This window comes from Nesoenas mayeri (assembly GCF_963082525.1).
Source record: "Nesoenas mayeri genome assembly, chromosome: 2".
NCBI lineage: Eukaryota > Metazoa > Chordata > Aves > Columbiformes > Columbidae > Nesoenas > Nesoenas mayeri.
Genome location: NC_137543.1, coordinates 73,730,184 through 73,756,534, shown reverse-complemented (window position 1 = coordinate 73,756,534; position 26,351 = coordinate 73,730,184). Strand labels below are relative to the sequence as shown.

Sequence of the window (26,351 nt, the reverse complement as noted above, 5' to 3'; positions counted from 1 at the left end):
CCCAGGACCATGTCCAGATGGCTCCGATTTATCTCCAAGGATGTAGATTACACCACCTCTCTGGGCAACCTGTGCAGTGCTTGACCATCCTCACATTGAAAAAGTATTTCCTGATGTTCAGAGGGAGCTTCCTGTGTTTCAGGTTGTGCCCATTGCCTCTTATCCTGTCACTGAGCACCACTGAAAACAATCTTGCTCTGCCACCTTTGCACCCTCCTTTCAGGTACTTATATACATTCATAAGATTCTGCCTCAGCTTTCTCTTAAGTAAAAAAGCAGTGAACTGTAGGTTTAAACATGTACCAAAACCAAGGCTAAATCAAGGGACAAATAAGAGATTGTGTATAATGACATAAGATTAAAAGATAGGTTCAATCTACTGTTCAAGCATGAGCATGAAACCATTAACAGGAAGATGCAAAATCAGGCTTCTTTATTTGTAATTGTTTCCTCACCACTGCTAGTACTAACGGAAGTAGTAAATGGTAAGATTGACCATTAGAGTGCTTTGAGTTGGGTTTTTTTGTTTTGGGTGGTTTTTTTTTTGGTGGGTTGAAAAATCTTATGTGATTGAAAAATGTGGACCTAGCCACTTGAAATTTCTTGCTCACATTTGCCTTCTAAAAAGACTTCATGTATTGCAAACCAACTGCTGTGTAAGTTAGAATACAAAAGTAGAAATGCAAACAATTAAGTACAGACTTCCAATTTCAATTGTAGAAAGGTAAACTGGTACAGAAAAAAAAAAGTAATTTATGGGTACTTCTTGTAAGAAGGGAAACTAATAAACTGTATAAAAGCTCAGTGAGATATACACATTCATTTGAAACTGTTTTGCTTCTTATACAGTAGTCTGATGACACAACAGTGGGTCCAAATGCACTTCCAATGGTCTCTTTATGTATGTACCACACTTATTTCAATGTTAATGAAAACAACTGCTTTGGGGACAATTTTTTAAACATTTATTTTCAAGAAAAAGAGACAGAGGCTAGAAATCCAGTTCTTCTTCAACATAAACCATCCAGCTGATACTCCAGTATCAACTCTATCTGTAAAAACATTTGCAGTCTACACTGAGGGAGACAGATTTCATAACTTCAAATTGGAGGCAACATGTCTTGTAAAAACATTCACTAATGTTCTCACTACTTTGCACTTCATGTCTGCTGCAGTCCATCAACCTTCTACACCACATACATGTAAACTGTTAAAACAAGAACATCATCAATGAAATATCTGTTGACTGACACCATATTTCACAAATCTGATGACTTTCTGCATTGACAGTAGCAACACTTCAGCTTCATTTCTTTATACAATATGCAGAAGAATGAAGCAATGCAATAATGCCTCTGTTGTTTTTTCACTCAGCTATGTCCAAGGACTTGGAAAGCCTGCTTGTACACTCTGGTCCTTTCATATTACCTGTTAGCATGAAAAACCCAAACTCCGGGCCAAATTCTATACAAGCAGCACCCTTGTACATTTAAAAGCCTAATGAGAATAAATTAAGCTGTGATTTATTTTGAATCTTAAAAATCATGTGGCAAGGTTTTGGGAGAGGGTGGGCTACAGGTGTGTCTTCTGTGAGAAGCTTCTAGAACAGGAGTGTCAAACTCATTTTCACCAGGGGCCACATCGGCCTTGCAGTTGCCTTCAAAGGCCTGAGTAGGAGTAGATACATGTATACATTATGTGCTAGAAGCTTCCCCCATGTCCAATGGAACTGAAGCCAGCCAGTTCCAAGACAGACTCACTGCTGGCCGACAACAAAACCATCACAAACGGTGGCAGTGTCCCTGTGATAACATACTTAAGAAGGGGAAAAAGTTGTTATGCAATTGCAGTTGGAGAAAGGAGTGGGAATATGTGAGAGAAACAACTCTGGAGACACCAAGTCCAGTCAAGAAGGAGGGCAGGAGATGCTCCAGGTGCCGAGCAGAGATTCCCCTGCAGCCCATGATGCCGCCCATGGTGAGGCCAGATGTCCCCCTGCAGCCCATGGAGGACCCCACACCACAGTGGGGGATGCCTAAAGGAGGCTGTGACCCTGTAGGAAGCCCACACTGGAGCAGGGTCCTGGCAGGACCTGTGGACCTCATGGAGAAAGGAACCCACATTGAAACAGGTTTGCTGACAGGACTTGTGACCCCGTGGAGGACCCACACTGGAGCAGCCTGTTCCTGAAGGGCTGCACCCTGTGGAAAAGGTCTACGCTACAGCAGTTCATGAAGACCTGCAGCCCAAGGGAAAGACTCACATTGGAGAAGTTCATGAAGAACTGTCTCCTGTGGGAGGGATCCCATGCTAGAACAGGGGAAGAGTGTGAGGAGTCGTCCCCCTGAGGAAGAAGGAGCGGCAGAGACAACATGTGATGAACCGACCACAATCCCTGTTCCCCATTCCCTTGCGCCACTCAGAGTAGGAGGATGCAGGGAAACTGTGAGTGAAATTGAGCCTGGGAAGAAGGGAGGGGTGAGGGGACGGTGCTTAAGAATTGTTTTTTCTTCTCATTACCCTACTCTGATTTTAACTGGGAATAAATTAGATCAGTTTATCTGAGTTGAGTCTGTATTGCTCATGATGATACCTGGTGAATGGTCTCTCCCTGTCCTTATCTCAACCCACCAGCCTTTTGTTACATCCTCTCTCCCGTGTCCAGCTGAGGAGGGGAGTGATAGAGCAGCTTGGTGGCCACCTGGTGTCCAGCCAAGGTCAACCCACCACAGATTTTAAGACAGACCTCCTCCATAGTCTCAATAAACAACTGTCAATAGCCAAGTGAATGAAGATTTTCATTGTCAGGCAGATGAATGCCAAAACATAGGTCTTGACAGCCCTTCCCACATAGGTTTTCAGTCTACTTAGACACAAATTCTGCAATTTAATTTTTTTCGTGCTGTGTTTTTTAGGACAAAAGATATTTTATTCACACAAACTCAGACAGCAGCATATATACCTAGATCAGACTGTCCAATTCTGAAGCTATATAGAAGGCATATGGATTCCATAGGGATGAGGACTCTGGAATCCACCAAGGTAACATAAGCATTTATTTTTTTTCTGCTAAAACAGAAACCCATTGTAACCACCCAAAGCAAACAACCCCTGAAAATATAAAAAGCAAGTCTCCTTAAAACTCACACTCACCAAGACCAAGCACCCTAGGAAAACAAGTATAATCTCAATAAGCCATGGACTTGCTTCAGACTACCTCCAAAAGTGGCTTTTAACTTACTGTATCATTTTATGAAAAACAAGGATCAAAGCTGCCATACTAAAACCTGGAGAACCTATGCCTAGCTGTTCCTTCAGCTGAAGGAAATGTACTCCCATAACTACACCAGTCACATCATCTTTGCATCTAAAAATCTGACAACATTAAAGGAGGCTTCTATTACAGTAGCTAGCCTCTAACTGATTAATTCTCTTAGATACTTACTTCCCTGGCCTTGAAGTGTACAAAGTTTCTCAAGTATGATGTGCAATATTCTCCTTTCTTATCCGGTCAAGAGGACTGTTATTAACAATCCTGAAATCCACAGCTCTGCACATGTAGGAAAAAGCAATTTCCATTTTTTCCATGTTTTGTGACCAAGTGGTTGTGGTGCATTTTATGCCAAGTTAGACGATGAGTATGATGTGAACAAGTGCTTGCTCTAATCATAATTCAGCTCCCTGAAAACAAATCCTATTAATTATTAATCAAGTTGTGCCTGCATCTTGCTTATGAGAAAATAAATGGAAGGCAGAAAATAGATGAACAGAACATTCCCACATGCCCAGAATTTTATCTTCAGAAACTGAGAACAACAACATCCTTTTGCTATTTATGTCACTGAGACTTGCACAATTCATGCATCCAAGGGTTAAAGAACTAAATCTTCCCCAAGAGTTCAAGTCACTGCACATAAATACTGTTGTGACTACAGATTGCAAAAGAACGGAAACACAGTAAATCATCCCATTTTTTTCTGAGAAATTCTGGGACTATGTTCTGAATTTCCAGGAAAAGAAGATAAACACTGCCAATTCTCACTGCTGGATTTTTATTGAAGAGTTCGAGAATTTGGAAAGGGCTCCTGAAAGCCACTAAAAGGTAGTATTGATTTTTTTTCCACAAAGCTAGAGATTGTTTCTAGGAGAATGCACTCAGTGTGACTGGTTTATGTGCTAACTCCTGAGAAAGTTTTTTGGTTTTTTTTTTTTTTTTTAAAAAAAAGGAAGATCCAAAAGCTTCCAAAAGCAGCAAACACTGCAAACAAAGAGCCCAGTAAGAAATTCAGATATCCATACCTTGCCAGTCTTCCCAAAAACAGAAAAAGGAAGGGCAGAGGGGTTTGGCAACAAGGCCATCCTAAAGGATATTCTGTAGTGCACATTCGCTTATCCAGTATCTCATTTTCCCAAACTCTAATGTGACAATTTATTCTAACCACTGACATTACAGCATTAAGACCCCAGCTTTGGGGACCCTGGAAGAAGGTTCTCTGTAGCCTTCCATTCATATGGAGTCAGAAAATGTACTGAAAAAAATAGAATACTTCTTCACACTCTAATGTAGAGCATATTTAGTTTAACCTTCTTTCAGCCCTTTACCAACACAATACTGGCACTGTAGCCAAATTTGAAAGACAAGTTGATGAAAGCTTCTAAGTCAGATTTAGTAGGGGTGGAAAAACAGATGTTCAGGGTTTTTTTAATGAGAACTTCACTTCTGACAGAAGGCACAGTAGTTGTGAATGGGCTTTCAAAGATAGTCTTTAAACTGGCTACCAGCACTTAGGATAGTTAACACACAGCAAGTTATGAGCAAAAATAATTAATTAACAAGGAGTCACTTTCCCACCATCTTAAATCACCCAAGTTGCTTTGACACTTCTAGTCTCTTGACTGCCCCAGACTAATGCAGATTATCTACAGGATTTATAAGAGCAGGAGGAAGTACCAAGGAAAATTCCCCTTCTTACTGCTTATGAACAAAAAAAGACACTATTTTAATGAGCAAGTTTGACAACCAGTAAAGAATTTGCAGTTGAAAAATGACTGCCTACAGTGTCAAGTTTCTCTTACATAGCTCTCCTCTCCCTCAGCTCCATATCATGACTCAGATAATGCTCTAAATGAAATGGAAGCATAATTTCGCAGCATAATTTCTTGAAGTCCGGGCACATCTACTCAAGTGTTCTTTAAAAAAAAAAAAAAAACCAACATCATAGATCCATGTCTAGTAACAGACTTTTGGGACATACAGTTTCTCAAAGTCTATTCTGTTTTTATATCTGCAAAAGCACTTAAAAAGGAACTGTTCTGCTTTTCCTATTATCAGAAAAAGCATTCAGGTACATTCAACTGACAACTCAGCATAAACTAACATTAGTCTTAACTAATTCAAAGCTTCCTGTTGGAGAAAAAATTGGAAACTGGCATGATACAAAACAGATGTTTAAATCCTATAGAGTTTTGTTGGGGATTTTTTTTGTTGGTGGTTTTGTTTGTTTTTTTCTTTTAAATGAGTAGCACAACTGTAGTAACCACTACTAGTAATGCTTCTCTTGGGAAAAAAGAAAAATGTTTCAATGTCATATGATACTCTGTTTAATTATTATTGGTATATCTGCAGGGCCCAAAATCATAACTGAATCCTTAGGGCGGTAAACACACTATGAAAACAAGAGGAAAAAATAAAAGACAAAACACAGGTCATGCCCAAAATAACAAATTTGCAATTTCATATAAAATACAAATCATGCATTATGCCAACCACAACTGTTTGGGGAAAAAAAAGGAAAAGAACTTTTAAGCAGATTTTTGCCTAGCACCTTTGAATTGAGCTGAGGTTGGGTTTTTATTTTAATATGCCATATTGGCTGCATAGATACAACAAAATGACTCTACAAACACAGGCTCTAACCAAGTGTAAAAATCTCTGCTTTTGTCCCTACAAATAGATTAATAGCATCAGCAAACATTGATACTTTGTGGTGCAAGGCATTTCACTCGTATTGTAGCTTGACTTTTTCCTTTTTTTTTTTTTTAGGAAACAAGTGTTTTCTCCAAAATATGAGCTACCAATTTTGCGAACAGATATCAAATCTTAATCAGTATATATCAGTGACCCTGCTTTTTCAGCAGCAGGTCTTGAATACAAGATGGTAACAGAGCCTCTGTTCCCAAACATTATCAAAACCCAGAGAATTGCCAGACAGCTATTAGCAGTTTGATGAAAAGTTTGAATGCACAATCAATCACTGGCACACAGCAATATGATGCTACAAGCTGACAGGAACATGCAGTTTCATAACTTACTATCCGATAAGGAAGATGTAAAAAGGAGTCTGGGCAGCCAGCTAAAGCCATTTGTTCCTTCAAATTTTCTTCAAATTACATCTACTGCTTCACAGGACCTGCGGAGTACAAACAAACTGTCAGAAACCATACTGAAGACATTTCATCAACTTTTTATTGAAAACAGTTGGAAGGAGAAGACCGCGAAGAGCAAGATGAGGTGATGAGGATTTGCATCAACTTGGAGTAGCAAATCTGCACACTTGCTGTCTGTAGCCTAGAAAACACATTCAACCCGATGCTTCATTCAAAAGCCCAACATAACTATTCTCAGGCTGGATGGCTCCTTCTTTATTTCCACAGTCCAGACAAAAAGGTTAGTCTCTCTCCATACCTAGACCCTAACTGTTTGAAGACTGGCCCCCACCAACTGAGGGTATGTTTTCAATTATGGAAAGAAAATACTGAAACCTGGGAGTTAGGATGACAGTCACTTATCATAGAATCATTTAGGTTGGAAAAGACCCATTAGATCATTATGCAGCATTAGCCTTCAACACCTTGTTACACAACTACTTTTTCTGCCCTTTACCCTTTCCCACCTGCCTTCTCTCTCATGGCTTTATCCTCACACAGTATATCAAATCAGGTGTCCCACGCAAATCTGCATTCAAGTCTTGCATTTCCTCTTCTGAGTGATTATTAGCAGCAAATTTGCAAGGTAAGTAGTCTTTCTTTTCAGCATCACTTCTGTGATCAGATGGAGCTTGAAAAGAAATCTACTGCAAACATATTTAGAGGTGCATATGGCTAAAGAACTAAAAATGCAAAAGGAAAGGCAGTATTTAAGCCAGTGACAATAAAGTGATTTTAAATGCTGCTCCATAAAGGAAACAAAACTAAACAAAAGCATATAAATATATAAAGTACTATTTGCTGGTCCCAGCTTTTCTCTCAACCAGCGACATTCATCTGGAGATATCTCTGCTGTATAAGACAAGCGATGCCCCCCTCCAAGCAGATGAAAAAATGGTGACTGGTAGAGAACGCAGACCGCAAAGCAGAGCCAGAACTTCTACCACAAGCGAGCTCCTGTCTTGCTCATTGTTAATTATCAATTATGTATTAAAAACAAATGTCTGAGTTTTAAACAGATTGCTATCTGTTCAGGTGTGAACTGTCCCATACCAAAGCTCCCAGCGAGATCAATGGGAAAGTCAAATCATGGACAAAGGTAAAAGACATCTTAGAAAAACTACTCCTGGAAGGGTTGCAACGTATGGTCCACATAAACCAAGCACTCATCTAGAAAACTTTATTTTATCTAGTTCCATGATAAGTTGGGCTGAGGTATGGTCGGTAGGCTCCTCCTCCATCAGAAAGGGATGCAAACTTCCAGGAGCTTCTTTCCAGGAAGGAGTTACTGGGCTTCTGCAGTTTACCTGAGGTAGCAGCTTCCTAGGATCAGTTCATATAGCCAAATACTTCAGGAGCAAACCGTTTTGGCAACAGCAAGTTTGAAAATCTATTTAACCCAATATGCATAAATCAAGTTGCTTATCCTTCATACTTTTTTTACTTAAGTTGAAAACCAAAATCTTACAGGATTCACATTGGGAAGGAGGAAGACCATCTCAAACATATAACTCTGTGGGCACGATACCCAACTTGTATTTTTTGCTAGTCTTTAAACATATGAACAGTGGTCTACAGCCATCTAACTCGCAGCTCCACACCTAGAAGTTTGCAGTCAGTTCTTAAGATGGATCTGAAGACTTAACTTTCAGGGCAAGATTTCCCTCAATCGCCCAGTTTGTTCTGGGAGAATTAAGTACAGATTTATAGAAACCTCTTATCTTGGATGACGCATAAGAAGAAAAAAAAGGCATCTTTTCACTTTGGAAAATACAGTTTTCCATAAGCACATCTGAAGTGAAACTGGACAGACCACTGGAGTAGATGTTCTGAAGTTGGTACAATGCATCAAGAACAAAGAGAATAGTATTATTAACCCATAAACCCATCAAAATTAAATGAAGTTTAGGTAAAGGGATAAGGCAAAAGAATTCAGCCTTACATTGCAACAGTTTTATGATTACTATTATTTCAATATTTACAGAACAGGAAAAGGCACCACTGGCGAAAATTTAAATGCAGGTTATTTAGGACTGAATATCAAAATACTCATCTTTCTCTTGATGCTTCAGCAAAAGGCACTGATTCACTTATGGCAAGATAGATTAAATATGTTCCTGAACAATACCAGACCAATTTGTCTACTCTAGGGTGTGCTGCAGTTTATGCCACAGCCCCATTACGCCAATGGAAGATCATAAATTACTTCAAACAATAGTTGGAGTCAAGACTGCATAATTTATCAAGACCCATTTGCTTCACTGCCACATTCTTGAGTATTCATTTGTTAACACTGCAGAAACAGAGGAAAGCAATAATCTCTAGATGATATCATTCCTAGTCAGTCACACATTAACACTGATTTAAGTTCGCATCTCTTTTGTCTGTCTAAAAGTGGTTTATCAAAGTAGTCCTGCCCTAGGAATATAAAAAGCCTTTGCTCACCTTTAAGATCTAAGACCCTGTTGTACCACATCAACAAGTAATAAATTTTAGAAGGACAGAACTCTATACCAATTCATGTGTTCAGCAGAACAAAAAAAAAAGGGGGGGGAATTTAAAAAGAAAAAAATAAATCAACTTTTTTTTTTTTTGCTACTGTCTTTAAACTTTATTTTTAGTTCCCATCAGAGGCCATAACTGCATACACACTTACATGTCCCTTCCATGCAAGTTAAATATCTCTTTGTGATTTGTGCTGTTTACATGCTAAGTCACTGCCCTTTTCCTAAAATGCCTTAGACAGCGAACAGAAACTCCAAAGGACTGCAAATAGAAAAGCAGCTATGTAGTCAATCTTGTTACAAGACTCAGGACATTCAGTGGTGAGAACAACTTTTGTGCTGCCTCAAGCCAGATGGCCTGTGCACATTCAAAAGCAAGTGACTCCACATGCTTCTACTGGCTGAAGAGTCTTCCTGGGACAGAGCCTCCGAGAGAAGGACAGTCATCACAAACTGAGCTTCAAAGGTATGATATTCTCTATGGAACAGTCAATTGTGAGGCATAGCTTTGACATCTCCATCTCTCAAAAGCATTAAACCAACTCGCATTATCTAGACAAAGACTGATACCCATCCCACATGGAAAACATTGCGGGTACACATCCCCGAGAATGCCACTGCTCTGAATGAGTTGTTTCTAGTCACGATCAAATTACCCAGCTAACCAGTAGATTAAGTTATCTATTAATGGCAAATTAAGCCTGTCACCAGGTATGCTTTTTGATTTATCACTTGCTCTCTGCATATTCCCAGCGGAGGTAGCGGTATCTCACCCAGCACTCTGGAAGCACAGGCAGCCTACACACACACCGGTACCGCGGCAGGAGGATGGCAGGGGTATGGTCAACTCTGCCAATTCAGGAAGTTTTCCAGGTTCTACATGTGCCATCTGTCAAAGTCTTTAAATTCAAGAGAAAAATACATTTTTTTTTTTAAAACAGGCACTTGTAGATTAGTTAGGAACAGAAGGAGAGGGAAAAAAAAGGCAAAATATTTTAACCTGGCAAAGTTGCAAGACAAGCTCCAGAACTCTCGAAAGCTGGACTTAACATTCTTTTATGCAAGGTAACTTAACAAATTTTTTCAATACTATTCCATTTCAAGTCCCGGGCATTTTACTATTTTTATTCTGTCATGTTCTGCTTTCTGTAACCAAACTGCTATGGATGAGGGAGGGGAAATAAAACTTCAGTATAGCCTTAAATTCTGACAAATGTGAACACCTTTCTCCAACACTTCAGATTTAACATACAGGTTAAAACTCTTTCCCTCTCTTATGCACTCTCTAGGACATTCAGCGTCACCACTTCATTTCTTCCCAGACTACAGCATGAAGTTTAGCAGACCAAACCCGAACTTCTATAAGAAATTAGAACAAAGTCTTAAAACAACCAATTTCACACAATAGTCTCCCCTAAGTCACCTTCAGGACTGTCTGGGTCAACTCTACCGGACTTAAATTTTAACATCTTGAAGAGCCAGGGAAAAAGGAGCCTGTCTTGTTGGTCTATACAAAGAACAATCTGCATGACCACTTCAGATGGCCTCCAGATAAGGTAGTTAAATGGATGGTTCTATCAATCCTCTACACCAACACAGGGCATAAGGATGCATGCACCTTCTTACTAATCTGCTGCTATTGCCATAGTTACAATGGAAATCAGATTTGGATACGAGCAGCATTAAGCATGCCAGTGAATTTTCTGTAGTTGAAAGACCTGACAGCTAGCAGTGTCCCCAGCTGCATTTTATCTGTGGGACCCAGGTGTGCTTTTCCATGCAAGAACAAGATCGACACAGCTTCTGACGAGAAGGCAGCCTGACCATGTGGGCTGAAAAGAAAGTGCCACCAGATGCCCCAGATGGTTGGACCAAAGAGACTAGATGCTAAAGCACCGTTGGCGGCACAGGTGTTTGTCACGACATCCCATCACAGCATCAGCAATCAGTACATTTAAGGATTTCTAAAGCAATTTCCCCTCTTTTGGTGGTGGTTTCAGGTAGAGATTGTGTCGTTTTACAAGACTGATGATGCCCTCCACCCCTCCATCAAGGTGATTGTTTGGTCAGCAGGACTCAAAGGTTTATTAGTCTAGGCCGCCACACACATACGGCCAAAAGACTCTGACTTCAAACCAATACCGGCAGCTTCCTACGCAAGAAACACCACAGCATTGCTCTGTTAGGCACTCAGAAGACTGGATTCACCATCTTGAAGCTTTTATTGTCCATGTCCACATTTTACTCACTCCAAACATATGCTTGCTTGTCTCCCCGTCTCTGAACATCCCTTCCCACATGCAAAGTCTCCAGTTTTCCCATGCTGAAAACTAATACTTGGGCAACTTCGCTTCAACAAGTTCTTGTGCCGCCAAAACACCTTCCCAAACACTCCAGAATGCCACCAGTCTCCAAGTGCAAAAGATTAAGTGACATGGTTGTTGACATTCTGACAGCCTAATGAGGTTAGCAGCAGGTAATATTTATTAAGAATACTTGCAGATTTCAAAATTTCTTCCCATTTCCCTTACATGAGCTTTTACGTGCACACACATTGTGTTACGCAAACATACCCAAAAGACATTTGCAGTCTATGATACAGAGCAAGTTCCTAACCAGAGTAATACTTTGAACATCTTTGAAAACAAAGCATTGTTCTAGTTAAAATTTCAAGTGAGTGTTGCGCACTAAAATGAAAAGCACTGTTCAAAATATAAACTATCAATCAAAAGCACTTCAGTTACGTCCAAACACTCCCACGATTCCATACTAAAAAATCTGGTCTTATAAAAAAAAAAAAAAAAAAAGGAATATAATTCTCTTTGCCATTCTTAATTGCAAAGCTGTTAGTCTAAATATTACACCTTGTAAAGGAAGCCATTTGCCATTGTAATTTTGCCAGAAAGTGAAGAATCTTGGCAACAGCAATTCAGCTTTTGAAAGCCAAAACAGATACATACTGTAGAAGAAGCACAGAAGAGCTGATGCCATCCCACTTCAAGTCTTGCAAAATAAAATTGAATAAAATATATGCAGTTCAGAATATCCTGGTTTCCTGAAGCTGCCTAAAATTCTAAAAAGGCTCCTCAAAACTCACAGCCCTTGAATTCACGCTCACCTCTTGACAGGGCAGCTTCACTGACAGCAAGGAGAAAAAGTCCTGGGAGAAATATAGTTACTCTGCAACTAGCCCATTTAAATAAGGATTTTCCCTGCTGTCCCTGAAGGAAGTCTTCCAGTTCAAAAAACAAACCTATAATGAACTTTGGAAATATTTATGAAACTCTGCAGTTTCACTGTCTCCCTTGATCACTGAAAATTCTCTTCTGCCTCTTAATAGCTCAATCCATAGACTTTGAAGCAGGAACTTTTACAACTAAACAGACTGTACCCAAGTCTAAACAAAATGGTAATTAGAGAGAAACTGAAATAAAGAGCTATGTAGTACACAGTACACAATCCCATCAGCAAGCCATATGCAAAAGTAGGGCAGGTCCATAGATGCACGACTGGGACAAGAGATGCATAGTAACGCAGCCCAAAGACAACTTCTGCTGAAAATGCCATGACTAATGGTCTCTGATTTTGTATATACACTTCCTCACTACCTTCTTTGCTTCCAGAAAACAAAACAAAAAAAATACTGCCCCTATCCTCTGTGGTGTCATTTTCTTGCCTTTTTTCCCCACGCACACAATCTAGTCACATTTCTCATTACATAGAACCCAAAGTTTTATAATTTTGGGAAGCACTCTAATTATTTCCTTCTGTTATTTTAGGCTTTTATTATCCAACCTGAAGACTTGGAGTGAAGTTATACAACAGTTAAAATGATTTAATAGCTTGTTACTGCCAAGAACAGGACAGACATCCCACTCTCTTCATCAGCCCTTGCTCTGCTTTCTTCCTCCACTTCCTCCGAGCAACTGCATGGTACTCTTTTCTTCTCCTGCTTTGTGCCATGTATCGTCCTTAAATGAGTTAATTAACACAAGCTGAACTCGTCGTTTTGCTGGGTTAGTTGTCTGCTAAGGAAGCAAGCACAATAAACCTAGATCTGACAAGCAGCTCAGCTGGCACAACGTGAATGGCAGGACAGCATGAGCTGGGGATGGGAACAGGATCACCCCTTTCCAGTGGCAAACCATTACAACTATTACATTGGCCAAGGCAACCTGTGAACTTTCATTTTCTTTGTTTACTGCCATTAGGAGCTGGCAAACCTTTCCTACTGCATGTCCATGAGAATTACTGCTTTCCAGGCATCTCACAGAAGAAAAACATTTGGGTAAGACTCCAAACAAAACAGTTGCATTTTCTAGATGGCACTTTCCCCCTTGTGGTACTGACTCAAGTCTGCTTTTTTGCATACTTAACAAAACATTGCTTTTTGCATCTGGAACACTAGTAAGCCTTTATGCTTTCAACCTGCCACTGGTGTGAATGGTCCTTCCCCCTCCACAGGGGTAAGATTTGAAAGCCAATCCCCAACCCACAGACTAAACTACACGCAAGACATTTTTCTACTTAACTCCTGTACGAACACAGCAAGTTCATCAGCCTTTGTACAATGCACTTCTGCTGAAGAAAGTCAGATCGTTAAAGATTCTGGGTGAAACCACATGCCTCTCTATAAGCATTGCAGTGGAAAGATTTAGCCAACTCGCTCAACTGCCCTTTACAAAGGTGGCAAGATGGTGGGATGCTCCCCACAGTTTTAACTTCTACAGCCTCCTGACAGCAAAGCGCAGAGAGCACACAATTGAAACATGTATACACAGCTGTGACAGAGGGACTCAGAGTAGCTACCTCCAGCACTTACACCCTATTCCCAGCTTCTGTTCCCTCATTTCTCTGCAACACTCCTTTGTTGTGGAGGAGAATCTTCCAGAGCATGCAGAAGCCTTTCCTCCCCTTCTGACTGATGCAAAAGACAAAGGTATGTATTTAAAAAAAAAAAAAAAAAAAGAACAAAAGGCAATATTTTATCATGTGACCAACTGATCTGTTTTCCAAGCATTTTAAAGTCTGTTTCATTCAAATGATTCATTCATCAATCACTGCAGTTATTCAAAGTCTATTTTCCTTTGCTTGGATGCTTTTTACAAAGAGGTTTCCTTCTCAGTAAGATTGACATAGGGGGCTCAGTAAAACTTCTCACTGAACCTAGCAGGTTTTTTAACACAGTACTGGCTACAGAGCTGACCACAAGACTGACCTCAGAACTAAATGCACACTCATGCACAGAAAGCTATATAGGCAGATATCTATGAATACTCCTTAGGTCTCTCCTGCTCTCCAAAGTTTTCAAGTGGGTTAAAATACTTTTCTCTGATTAAAAAAAAAAAAATAAACATCATCGTGGAGCAAGGACATTAGACAGGTTTTTCATTGTGATGATTTACAGGGTTTAATACCAATAGTTAACACAATAAGTGTACATGTGCCACTTGCTGTTCTCTTAGTACAAGATTTTTTTTTTTAAGAGTTATTAACTAGGATTATCAGAAGCTTTTATTTAGACAGCAAGGTTCCTGGTTTTAAAGCAAATCAATTGACATAAGCTTTTACAGTTATCTATAATTTATGTTAGTGAATAAGCACTAGTTTATTTACATTGTCTAATACCATATAAGTAGTTGAAGCTGGAAGGCAAGTTTAGACATTTCAAGTCAAACAGCAAGCTACTCCCTAAGATGGTATCTTTTTGAGATACCATAAGAGGTAGACTTAAGTGCACAGGTTATTTTCAACATACCTCTTGTTCACACAGTTAGAACACTCAAAAGAAACCTTCTCTGCTTAACCTCTGGAAAAAAACCCACATGCTGTGAGCAGAGGCATATTCCCTGATACCAACAGTATGTTAATTCACCCTCTAAAGAATTTTGCAGTGACATATTCCCAAATACAGTTTATTCTGAACAATTCAACTGTTCAAACAATTAAGACAAGCACACCACAACTCAGCTGAAACGCAGCAAAGAGTAAGTAATGGTAGTAAGTAGTAAAAATAAGCAAGCAAACCCATTTTACCTCTCATGCACAGGGAGGCAGGAGTTAGCATAGTATAGCTGGTAAGAGATAACTAATTAAAGCCATCAGTAACTCAACCATGAAAGCGAGCCCTGGACTGTATCAACCCCAAGCAAGCTGATGGCAGCCAACTCTGCTTCTAGTTGGAAAGAGTGTTTTAAGTCCAACAAGTACTGTGTTGCTCTCAAGAATCACAGAGAAAATCTCATTTATTCAAGAGGAATATAGCAAAGAAGTGCAAGAAAGGCAAAAGATAACCCAAAGAAACCTAAAGCAATACATACACCCTTGACTGACCAGAACATAAAAACTGTGCCAGTCCAGCCTGGAGTATACAATTTGGAGGCTGCACTCATTCAACTCCTGTGCAGTGAAGCACCAGCAGTGCCAGAGTACACTCAGATGCCAAAAACTACTTGCAATTTTAAGATCCTGATGTCGTAGACACCTCACAAGTACTTTCATACTGCCTTACTAACAAATCGCAACAATCTCTTCTTAAAGCAAAGAGACCATTTTGTAATCTCAGATGCATTTGCTGGGGTTATGCAACACGCCAGCTCCAAATCCACGGGTGGCTTACGGTTAGCAGCCGGCAATCTGAGCTGCTGCAGCGCCTGACTGACACAACCAAAATGCTACTGGTGCTCTACGCTTGAATACAGGCTGGGAATTTCTAAAAAATAAATAGACTTCTGCATTTCCTATCTCCTTTCCTACACCCTTATGCTTTTCAGCCCTTGAAAAGCAGTTTCAAGCTGACATCTCAAAAGCAACTGTGTTGACCTACTTGCAAATATACCACCCTGGGACAAACAGGGCATAGCTTTTCCTACTGAGTGTAAACAAAACAGAAAATAAACTTACAGAACAGGTTAATATTTTGTAGAATGGTTAATGTGTTAATGTTCAACGGAAAGCTGAAGTCTGGCCAACTGATCACATGTTTCGTGTGCATTAGCGTACATTTATTTATTGCTATTAACTTGCACCTGCAGAGAGAGGAAGAAAGAGAATATTCCTTCCTTTGATCCTGAAGGTCACAAGGTGACTGAAATCCCAGCTTAATGAAGACTCTGGTGAGTTTGCAAGTGTCACAGCTTCCATCAGCCCTTTCAAAACGCAGCATTGGAAAGCACAGCAAAGAAGACTGAAGTAATACCACCCAGGCTTCATAGACTATGTCAACTTAATTAGAATGGTATTTTGGCAGCACCCAAAGATTACATATCGAAGGCTGGGTAGCAGGCCAAATACTTGACTTGACTATAATATTTTGCCAAGCCACCTACATTAAGAGCTACTTCCCTGTTTTTTCAGGGTGCCATAAAGGAAATATGTTGTTTCAGGCATTATAAGACTTAAAAGAGGCATGAAACAGTGAATGTCACCAGCACTGAAGGTTAACTAGATACGCGTTAAACGAGAAACATCCCTAAGTAACCTTCAGACTACAGAGCCACTGAAGGGGAACATTTGTTCTCAAAGGGTGTAGGCTCCAGATGTAGCCAAGGTTCCTTGCCTACCTATTGATGTATTTTAACCCACAAAATGCCTGTTCTCCAAGCCTGGAACCCACACACAGGTACCATCTGCATTCTCCCACCGTCGAGGTTGTCCAACTGGTACTGGCAGTGGTAAAAAGCAGGGAGAAGACAGCACATAAGCGTCCCCACACACAACATCATTTTACAGACCTGCAGTACGTTGTCCACAGAAACAAAGCAACACCCAAGGCTACACACAGAGCTGCCTATTACCCTGTTATAGGACATGAAGGAAGTCACATAACCTGTGTGGTGGCACGTATACAAGGCACAGGGGAAATGCACACCCCTGCACTGTCACACTAGTCTGTGAGGAGAAACAGGTACTCCTCACGTGCAGTTCATCTCACCCCATGGCAGCTACCTAGAAAAGGTCAGAGAAAGCTGGATAATCTCAAGAGGCCACTTCCAACCTACTTGATGCAGCAAAGTCCACCACTGGAGCATCTGCTTCTCTTCTCTGACTACAAAGGGAATTTAGAAAACTGGCTCAGATGTAGACATCCAGGATCCAGAGGCACAAAACCAGTCTGAGGAATCCCTCCCCAGTCTACAGCACCATAACCTCAAACTCTCAGCACCTCTGGACAAGACTGACAACTATGCCAGACCAGTCCCATGGTATCCCCAGACTCTCAGTCTCTGTATTGCAAAGTCAATCTTGACAAAGCTTCAGCTTCTCACAGCAACATTTAATTTCACTGTGTGCATGCACATATACATATATTATACACACGCACTTGTATACATACATGACCTCAATAAGCAGATGAAGAGCTTCCTTAGCAGCAGTGCAGAAAGCAAAACAGAACTCCTTCAGCCAACATGGCAGAACTCAGCATTGTAAATGCTCCTCTACAAAAAAAAAATTTAAAAAATATATATCTATATAAATATATATATAAAATATATATAAATATATATAAATATATATATAAATATAAAATAGAGAGAGAGAGAGCTTGGTTCTCTTTCATGAATTTCCTCCTTTACTGTTTGAGGCAGAGATTTTGTTCATACTTTGTGCTTCCAAAAAGTTCTCTTCTTCCCAAAATACACTGCAGTATAATAAAAGATTTGTGAAAAAAGCAGCAGATAAGCTATCTTGCAAAAGCCTCTCTGAATATCAGAAATTTGAAATTTCCAATTGCTACTGTTAATTGATGAAATAAAGATTCAAAAGTTTCTTTTTTGTTCCTTTTTATTTTGATCTATAAAAGCATTCACTCATCATTAATACAATCAATTTGACAGATGCACCAGAAAAATCTTGATTTTCATTTCAGCCTCACTAATTAGCAGTAGTATTTTATTAAAACACAGTTCTGCATGAAGACATGGCTTCACACAACTGCCTGCTTTACATAAATACTCACCACAGGCTTTCATGCTACTTTCTGCATTTGTGTCATCTTCACCTAAGGCTCTGATGCTTACAGATCTCAGCAATACCTAGTTTGTAGTATTTTCCACCCCTCTTCCATTGGGCAGCAGTACCACAGAATTTGCCACTAACACCTGATAATCTTTATGACATTCTTTGTCTTGGGCAAATTACACCATGGCTTGGGAACTCTCAGATTTCTTTTCTGCACCATTTTTGCCTACACATCTTTTCTAGTCCAATAAACTCATCAGTCAACAGCCTAAAATAAGCAGCAGAGTTTTCATGAGGACTGTCTCATTTAACTAAATGAGAACCTCTTCATTATACAAAACCAAAAAGCTTCCCTCCAAAACACAAGACAGAAGCAGAAGTTCGCTGAAGCTGGATGCCTTTCCAGAGCCAGGTTTGAGAAGGCTGCCCCATAGGAAAGAAGTGCTCTCCATGTCAGAGGAAGACTGCCGTGGTTCCCAGAGAAGCTCCCAGCTGTAAACCTTCCCAGTGTAGTCCCCTGAACCACAGGCATACCCTCGTACTCTGCTCCTGCTGAAGGGCAATAACACATTGCCCAATAGGGCAGCACTCTGGTCAGACTCAGTGGGACTACTCAGAATGGTGAAGCAAGCAGCAGGAATAACATGGGTATAATTTTTCCCATGACAGCAGTAGCAGCACTGACCAGAAAACTAGAAATCACTACCAACAGATGAAGAAAGATAAATACTGAGCAAACCAAGGAGCACCACACTTTTATTTCTCCCATGGTCTAGGGGACAGAAAGGCATGTCTGTTTTCTACCAGACTTTGATGACAGATCCCTAAGAATCTTCTGATACAGATCTCTGTCTAGCAGGTTAAGCCTTTTAACGTTCAATGCTTCATGAGATAGATACATTTTAAACAGGAAAAAAAAAAAGACCCTGGAAAGGGCAGAATCACTCCATCTTTGCACTGAGTCAGAACATAAACCATTCCCTCTCTAAAGACAACATGTGAAAAGAAGGACTAAGCTCCAACTCCCAGCACTTCAGCAGCACTGAAATTTTAATTCTCTGAAAGTACCACACGTTTTCAGAGCAAATGATCAGCAAAGTTAAGAAATCATGCCGTATAGTCAGACAAAATTAAGTAAATATGTGATTCCTACTTACTGGAAACCTTCTCCCTGGTATCCAGTGACAGGATGTGTGGGAATCGTTCAAAGCTGCGTCAGCGGAGGTTCACACTAGATATTCAGATGTATTTCCTTTACCAAGAGGGTGGTCAAACACTAGAACAGGCTTCCTAGAGAGGTGGCTGACGCCCTAAGCCTGTCAGTGCTTAAGAGACTTTTGGACAGTGCCCTTAATAATATGCTTTAACCTTTGGTCAGCCCCGAAGCAGTCAGACAGTTGGACTAGATTATCGTTGCAGGTCCCTTCCAACTGAAATATTCTTTTTCCATTCACAGGAGAACATTCCTTTATCCCAAATTGGCTTTATCTGAATGAATGCTCCAAAAGTGAAGTTCAGAACGTTCTCTTCAATTTGTAATTTTTTTCCTGATAGGTATATCTATTTTTAGCAAAAGGTCCACATGCATTGTAAGTCAGTTATATCCAGTGCTGCCTCAATGCCTACTTCTAGAAAAGTCCCTCTCAAAACACACTCAGGTGTTCTCATACCATCAAATTTAAGGAGCTTATGGAAAAAAAACAGTCAGCTGAGACACAGTAAATTACCCAACAACCCTATTCTGTCTCAAAGCAAGAGTAAAACCAGTCAGAATCAACAGCAGTTTAGGAAAACCACTTTTATTTGACATTGAAATGGCCTGGGAAGTTCAGGGGTCAACTGCCATGCTTGAGGTGCGAGGGTGACTACATCCCATGGCCACTTTAGGAGCCACCTAACCACCGCTGCCATGGCGAGGTTCACAGTGCCCCGAATTTTATACAGGATTCCTACTTCTCAACCTGCAACCTCAGTGTCAGCACGTAGCTCTTGGGCAAACCACTACTTGCACCGACCACTGGTCATTTGCATTGGTCAGCGAGGGACTGGTTAACAGTATGAATTTCAGAAGCCCGCAATTACAAAACAGATATGAGCAAGTACTCTGCTGGCAATTAGAGCTCCAGCTTTATTTTATTTATTCTAGCATAAGAGCAGATGTTGCAGTTATTTGAAGGTTTTCACAATCTTAATTGTTGACCTTAATTGTTGTTAATCTTTCCCATGAAGTGGAGACAGACAGACGCCACTCGTGTTTTGTGAAGAGGATAGTGTCCTGCGGGGTATGAGTAATAAAAGACAGTATTGTCTGCCTTCTCCCTCCTGTGTGAAATACAAGGGTACTGGGATTGGTCAGCAGCATGGAAGAAAAGAACGAATTAATGACTCAGCTGTTTTATTTATTTTCTTGGAGGATACATCTGCTACAGGATTGTGCTGTGACACTGAGATTTCTTTCCCCTCCCTGGGAGCGGGTGAAGGTTCCAAGTGCCAGCTAAGGAAGTGCCGTATTTAGACTTGATGACGCCTGAAACAGCTGATACATAAAGCGCCCTGTCCACCTCATTGAGCATCACTCAGGCTGTAGTATTAAGACGCAAAGTGTTGAGTTTCACAGGGCAATATTAGGTTTCATAAACAAGTTCTCAGACTGGACAAGAAAGCAGCATTTCATGACGTGCTTGGAACACAGCAAAAGACACATAAGGTCTTTTCCTTTGCTAGTGGGAGGCTTGCCTGAGATTTCTTGCTCAGGCGGGGAAATTTTGTATTCATCTTTTTGCTGCAAAGCTTGGAGATGAGGTTTGCTAACCAAGAAGTACATTCCTCCGACTTTGTTCTGCCAAGTGTACTGGAGGATGTTAACTTGGTGTCCCAGTAACTTGAGAAGAGGCAACGCAGAGAAGGGACACTGAAGTTCAGAAATGAAACACAGGATGTACTGATGCTGCAACAGGCACTCCCTATAACCTAAGGCAAAAGACCCAGAAGTCAGGATAGTGAAGATCAGTTTCATGTTTATGGTTACCCTGAAACATTTCCCAGAGTGAAAATGGACATCAGCCTGAACCCAAAGACTGGACTAGAATGGCATCTGCTATCAATTCTAATGCAAAATACAGTGAATCAAGTCTTTCCTTCCTCCTACCCCAGAACTCACCTTAGCTGCAAACACCTTGAGGGCTTCTTGACAGGAAGAAAACATAAGGAATTAAAACAAAAATAGCCTTAAGAGATGTTATATTTGTTCATTAAAAAATAAAAAAGTTTAAAAAAAAAAAAATCAATGTCAATCTGCAAAAGTTCACCAGGCACCATATATATACACACATATATACATATATACGCACACTAAGCAACTGCTGATAGACGACATTTTAAGAGCAGCATAAAGAGACTGTAATAAGTTGCTAGAATGGAAAGAATTCAGCCAAGATGTCTGAAGGGAAACATCAAACTGCCAAGTTGTTAATTGCCACATATACTTTGTCACACCTAAATTGATTTGGACATAGCATGAAAGATGGTAAGTCAGATCAGTTTTCAGAAGCAAGTGCAAGGTAAATTCAGGGAACTGAAAAATCAGGAAGTGACTTATTTGCCAAAAGAACCAGTTAAAACTAGATAGACATGGACAATAAATAAGATGGCATGAGGAAGAGTCAGTACAGCTTTTGCAGAAGTTACGACTCAAATCTACTCAAGGCTTATGACAGTGTAAGGAAAAAAGACACATTTGGATGTTATCCTTAACCAGGGACTCCTAAAAGAACCTGAGCGGCTGTACTTTGCAGGAGTGGTTCCCCCCTTAATAGCTAATTGAAGGATGAGAATTAAAGGTAGGAAAACACGGTGGGGTTTTTTTTTCCATACAGGGAGTCTCAAGAGTGACTGTAGTGACCATCCTTTTCAATATATCCATAAGCTCTCTGAAACGTGATGAAGAGTAAGACAATACAAAGTTTGCAGGCAGTATGATACGTTCAGTCTTCAGAGCTGGAGCTTCATGCAAAACACAGTGAAACGATCCCATGATCACGAGCATATGGGCAACCAAAAGGGCAACACTGATTTCCACAAACTCAAATCAATGTGCAAAAAGAAAAATAACCCTGCCTGTGTGTACCACTGAACTAAGTGTCAGAAATCTTAAGTCTTCCTTGGAAGTATCATCGTAGAAAAAAAAAAATAATAATAAAAAGGCAGACGATGCTTCACAAGGAAATACAGTATTAAGAATTAAGGAACTGCTGCAAGCAAAGCAGAATCATGACAAGTCATTAAACCCAGAGCACACCTACTTCTTGAAAACTGTAGGCTGTTATGACACTAAAAGGGTAAAACAGAATTAGAAGGAGTATAGAGAAGAGGAATTCCTGAAGCAGAAACTAACAGACATGGATCTTTCAGCATGGAGAAGAAGAGACACAGCTGAGGGACAGCAGGACAGGCATCTAGTCAGTTATGGAGGACACGCATGAACGCATGAAGTACCCAGAGAATGACTAAGGCCTCACAAAAGGAAAGGGTAGGCAAGAGATCTGCTGAAGTGGATGGGAAACATGAAAATTATTTCCATGGGGGAACTGGGCCTATCAGTGTGTTAAAATACTAATTTAGTTTAAGCAATGGAGAAAGCTTGTCAAGGCATAGCGGCTATAGTAATGGAGATGCACGCTCCAGAGCACTGCAGCACAGCAGGATATGAAGCAGCAGGGCCCAAAAGCAGAGGCAAACTCTTTGCAGACCTTCTACATAAGCAACCACTACCAATGGTACAGAGACACACAAAACTGTTCTTGATTAACCCACTGTCTGACCCACTATGGCTAGGCTCATCGAGAGAACAGCCAAAACCATGCTCACCCTTAAACAGATTATGGCCCTTTTCTGCCCTAAAAGAGTACTGTACTAACTCCATTTTCAAACAGAGAAACCCAAAAAGGATTTTGAGGTCATCGAGCAGGCAGAGGTACCAGCAGAAAGCAGGCTTCTGAGCCATGAGCTCTGCATTCAAGACACTGCTATTCCCAGCAGCCAGCCCCAGGTCCCTCTGCTCCAGGTCACGTCCCCCCACTGGCGACAGCAGGACAGAGAGCTACTTGCCCCTCAGCTAGGCTCATTAACATAGCCTTTTGCGACAAATTACATTTGCCATTCAAATTAAAATCATTAGCTACTTTAAAGAAAAAATAATATTCCCGGCTGTGAATTGCAGGTGCTAGATATTAACCTAATGGGGATGGTGAAGGAGAGTTGGAGGGACAGCCACATCACAGAGGTCCAAAAGTGCAACTTCAGCATCACCACATTGCATCCTCCAGAAAACGCTGCATCAATTTAACAGATTTGCACCTTGAACAATTTGGCACAGACCTAAAAGCTACAGTTGCTAGGCATCCTCCATGTAACATTTACTTTTAACAGCAAGTCCCGCAGGCTGCTGCACTATGCAGATGGTAGAATACATGTAGCTTGCAAGCTGACAAGCACATGCCTAAATGCTGGCTCTCTACAACACAAAACATGAACCACTTCACCAGGGTGCTTCTCCCACAATTTCCATGGGAATTTGATATGTCCAGGATGCAAGACGTTTCAGCATTGAATAAGAAAGGTGCCGTTTTCATAACAGGCACCTAGGAGGTCTCTTCCTTCACGTTTCAGGCCAGGACAAGAACAAATCAAAATTTAAGATTTTGAAGAACATGAAGCTTCCTGCACAAATTGCAAAATCACGACGTAAGCCCAACATTATACTGAAAGCTGTTAAGAGACCACAGCTGAGAAAGGCCTTGAACACCTCATCAGCTTCTTATTTTGAGTAAAATGAAAAGCTACTTTCCAAATAGCATGAAAGTCACAACACCAAAAAGATTCTGGCTTTTTCATGTTCTCAAAATAGCATACTAGAAAGCAGACTACAAAAATAGAAATTTTAGGTGCATTTAGCTTTCATCTCAAGCATCAGCACAAGCCTATCCAATCCAGCATTTCCATGAGGCTCTGTAAAGCATTCCCTCATCCACAAACCTGTCTTGATGAGCAGCAAAGAACTCGGACCAAATGCAGCTGATCACCCAAGAGCCCTTCAAGACCAGAAGATTCAGATGCTAGAGCATGCTCATTCCTTCCCTACCACCCCAGATGTCTTGTGCATGGAGAAACTGAGATCCCCCCAATTCACTTCACTGAAATCCACGCAATCTAATAGACGGTGGCAGCAAGCAGCATCACCAAAAATAAAACCATCAGAGAGAAACTACTGACGGGTAAAGTAATGGGTTTTTTTGATGCTTAAACCTGCAAGTTATGTTCACTGTACTTACTAACATAGGAAAGTGAGCAGCAGCACATTTTGGGAACAGTGCTACTCTCCTCCATGGGCAGTAGGCAAACCAGGGGAAAAGTGACCATCTTCAAATCAGCCTCTCTGCTCCCTGGCTGTCCAGATTCACCCCCACTGGCCTTCCACAGGGCAGGGAGGAGTTTGCTCACTGCGATGGGGAGGACACCACACAGCAACTCTTGTCTCTCATTCCCTGCCTTCTAGGAATTTCCTAAGTGACTACTGGAGGATTAGGAGCTCTACGTAATGCTATTAAACACTGCAATATTAAAATCTGCACTAAAGCACACAAAGTCTGCCTTAAGAGGATGATTTTTAATTTTCTTTTTTTTTTTTAACCTCTGGAAAAGCACGTAAGGAACACAGTGAGAAAGCAGCATCAAAACTGGCAACTCTGCAAGCAAAACAGTCAGGTTTACTTGCACACTGCAGCCTGCCTGCTACTTCAGATTACTGACTGCAGAGCAAGAAGTTATTCTCTCCCTAATTGGGTCCCAGTCTAAAATAGTTCCGTTATTTTTAGTATAGTACTTAAGTATCTGAACTGTGCCCTGTACTGCCAAAGCTGGCATGCATCCCTGGCCATACCAGGAATTACGATATTAAACAAGAGCACACATGCCACATATCCAGGCCGACTTTTGTTCTTCTGCGTTGTCTTTAGTGGGTGACTTTAAAGACTTTAAATACTAACAGCTGGCCCAAAATGGCACAGGCTTATATGTTAATTCTGCATTTAAAGCCTCTCTACCAGCTACTGTGCAACAGAAAAAAACCCAGCAAGGAAAGAGCAAGGGTTGCAATATTACCGATTAGCTAAAGAGACAGTCAGTTTGCTCTTAACAGGGTAGGGCATGGATAGAAGATAACAATGACATTATTTCACCTCCGTTTTGCTTGCTGTGAGTCCGTACGCATTCTGGGGCACTAGAGGAGAGAAGAAATCCAAAATGCGTCCTGTTACTCATCCCTCTTCTATCCCCTTCCACACTACACGTACACTATGGATAAATTTAAACTAGTCAAGAAACAAAAGGCCTGTGTTAAATATGTTTACACACATACACACAGAAGGAGGATTATGTAAGCTCTGTCTAACAAACAATATGCTTCTTCTGCAGAAGAAATGAGAGATGATCAAAGAAAGACTTTTGCATGTTTCCAAGTCAGTCTTCCCACCTTCCATCAAAGGGGTGACAACCATCCTGCAGCATGCTAATTCTGGAGCACGGAGAGCAGAACAAAATCTGAAATAGCCACAGGCTGCTCCAACAATGTCTACCTGCCTCCGTGAGCTTACTGCCGCTTATTTTGCACCTTCATCATAAGCTCATTTTTGTTAGACCTGGAAGAACAAGTTCCCGTGAGGAATTTACTCTGCCCTTTTATCAAGTATTTTGCAGAAGGGATGTCAACTGTATGACAGAGCTTTCAAGACAAGATCCTAACCTGAAAGACAGCTGCGAGCCAACAAAAATTTGTTACCACTAGACCATCTGTTCTTGAAACTGTATGTGCCTTTTCAGAAGAGTTCTTACTTTGTGAACAGTATTAGCATTGTTCACTGTCTCTGCTCTCTGAACATCCCCTTATCCAACACTTTTCTAGACCTGGTGGTGAAACAGGACCAAACCTCCAGTTTATCATATGATAATCTAGCCATTTTGGGTTCAGCAGTGTTTTCCAATACTTTCTATTTTAAGCCATTTTAGCTTCAGACAGCAGCAGAAGCACTATATATAAAACCTGACATGGCTTCTGAATTATAGCTGAGCTGATCAACTAAATGATGTTCTCCAACCCAAGTCTGACAGAACCAGCTGAGGTAAAGATTCAACCTTCCGGCATTTGCCCATTAACTGTTTCAACGGGTTGATTCTATATGAAAGAACTTGCCTTTGTATTTGAAGAGAGCTTTCTCTGCCACTGACTGTTCTCTCTCATCTCCAGTTTTTAACTGGCTTCCAGTTAATCCTCAGACCAAACATGTTTAAGTTTTGCTGTTGCCCATATATGACCAAAAGCAAGCAACAGTTAGTTCTTCTCCCCTTGGTAGCTGAAGAGGTCAAGCAAAGTCCATTCATCTGCACTCCTCTAAAAGCAATAGCCTG

The 26,351-nt window shown here is 40.7% G+C and overlaps 1 protein-coding gene across 1 annotated transcript in view; it reads right to left on the bottom strand.

Annotated features, from left to right (window-relative positions):
- The window catches only part of GRB10 (growth factor receptor bound protein 10), a gene marked incomplete at its 3' end in the record, with an annotated part of 107,210 nt that extends 100,829 nt beyond the window's left edge, over positions 1–6,381 (bottom strand). Inside the window, exon 1 of the mRNA XM_080340233.1 lies at positions 6,313–6,381. Within this exon, the coding sequence (XP_080196359.1) occupies positions 6,313–6,363 (51 nt within the window). The 5' untranslated portion in view covers positions 6,364–6,381. The remainder of the gene's footprint in view (positions 1–6,312) is intronic.
- Positions 6,382–26,351: the final 19,970 nt, after the last annotated feature.